The 1,080-nt window shown below is 42.0% G+C and overlaps 1 protein-coding gene across 1 annotated transcript; it reads left to right on the plus strand.

The window, feature by feature from the left end:
* Positions 1–162: 162 nt before the first annotated feature.
* Positions 163–828, plus strand: TM35_000281800 (uncharacterized protein; the record flags this gene model as incomplete). Its single annotated transcript, XM_029028211.1, has 1 exon — positions 163–828. The coding sequence occupies one exon, from the start codon at positions 163–165 to the stop codon at positions 826–828; it is 666 nt and encodes a 221-aa protein (XP_028880530.1).
* Positions 829–1,080: the final 252 nt, after the last annotated feature.

A 1,080-nucleotide genomic window follows, 5' to 3' on the forward strand; every position in this document is an offset into this window, starting at 1 on the left:
TTGTTCCCCGTTATTCTCTCACATACAAATATATATATATATAAACCCACTCCTTTACTAACCCCATATTCTCTCTTTTCTTTCTCTCTCTATTATTATTATTATTATTATTATTATTATTATTATTATTATTAATGTAGTTCACTCGTCCTTGCGGCCCTCATGCTGCGGCGAACATTCCTGCGGCGTGTGTGGCTTGGCGGCACGGCGACGGCGACGGCTCTCGGCCACGATGTGCGGCCGGCCGTCGGTAAATACATCAACGTCGTGCCGCCCACAGACATCGCGGCCGGCGCTGTGCCGCCAGAGGCAAATGCCGCCGCCGTGCTGCCCGTCCCACACACACGATATGGAAAATGGAACCGGGCACTGCGAAGTGATATTTACGATGAATTGTTAAAACTACCATTGCGGTTTAAACTTCACGACTTTTCTAAACTTTGCCCTACAGAAAAAGAAGAAAAAGAAGAACAACAAGAACAACAACAAGGAAGTCAGTTTGGGGTGATTGGTAGGGGAACTGTGGTGGGATATTATCCACCACTTGGCCCGGCAGATCCACTTGATACGATTCCCTTCTTTGTGCACCGCAATAGTAATGGTATGTTGCCTGGGAAAGTGTATTCTATGAACCCGCGAAATCTGATGCCGGCATTCTATTTACGTATTCAGGGTGTAGAAGGGGATCTCTTCCGCTTTGAGGAGGAACTGATGAAGATTTTTCCGACAAAAAAGATATTTGTGCGTAGTCACTCTATCTATGTCTACAATGTAGGACTTGACGGGAGAATGATATTGCATCATTGGCTTTTGGGTTTAGGCTTTTGAGGAAAGACAAGATTTTGTTGTTATCTGTTTGTCTGTTTTTTTTGTTTTTTTTTTTTTTACTCTTTCTCCATATGTTTGTGTTTGTGTGTTTGTGTGTGTAATTCGCTCTTTGTATACATACATGACTCTATTGAAGAGTTCATGGAATGCGTTGATGTATCCCATTGATGATGATTCTATCTCTTCTACCTAAAGAGGTAGGATGAAGAAATTCTTCCTTTACTCTCTCAATCTTCTTTCTTTTTTTTTTTT

This window comes from Trypanosoma theileri (assembly GCF_002087225.1).
Source record: "Trypanosoma theileri isolate Edinburgh chromosome Unknown TM35_Tth_28_V1, whole genome shotgun sequence".
NCBI classification, from domain to species: Eukaryota; Euglenozoa; class Kinetoplastea; order Trypanosomatida; family Trypanosomatidae; genus Trypanosoma; species Trypanosoma theileri.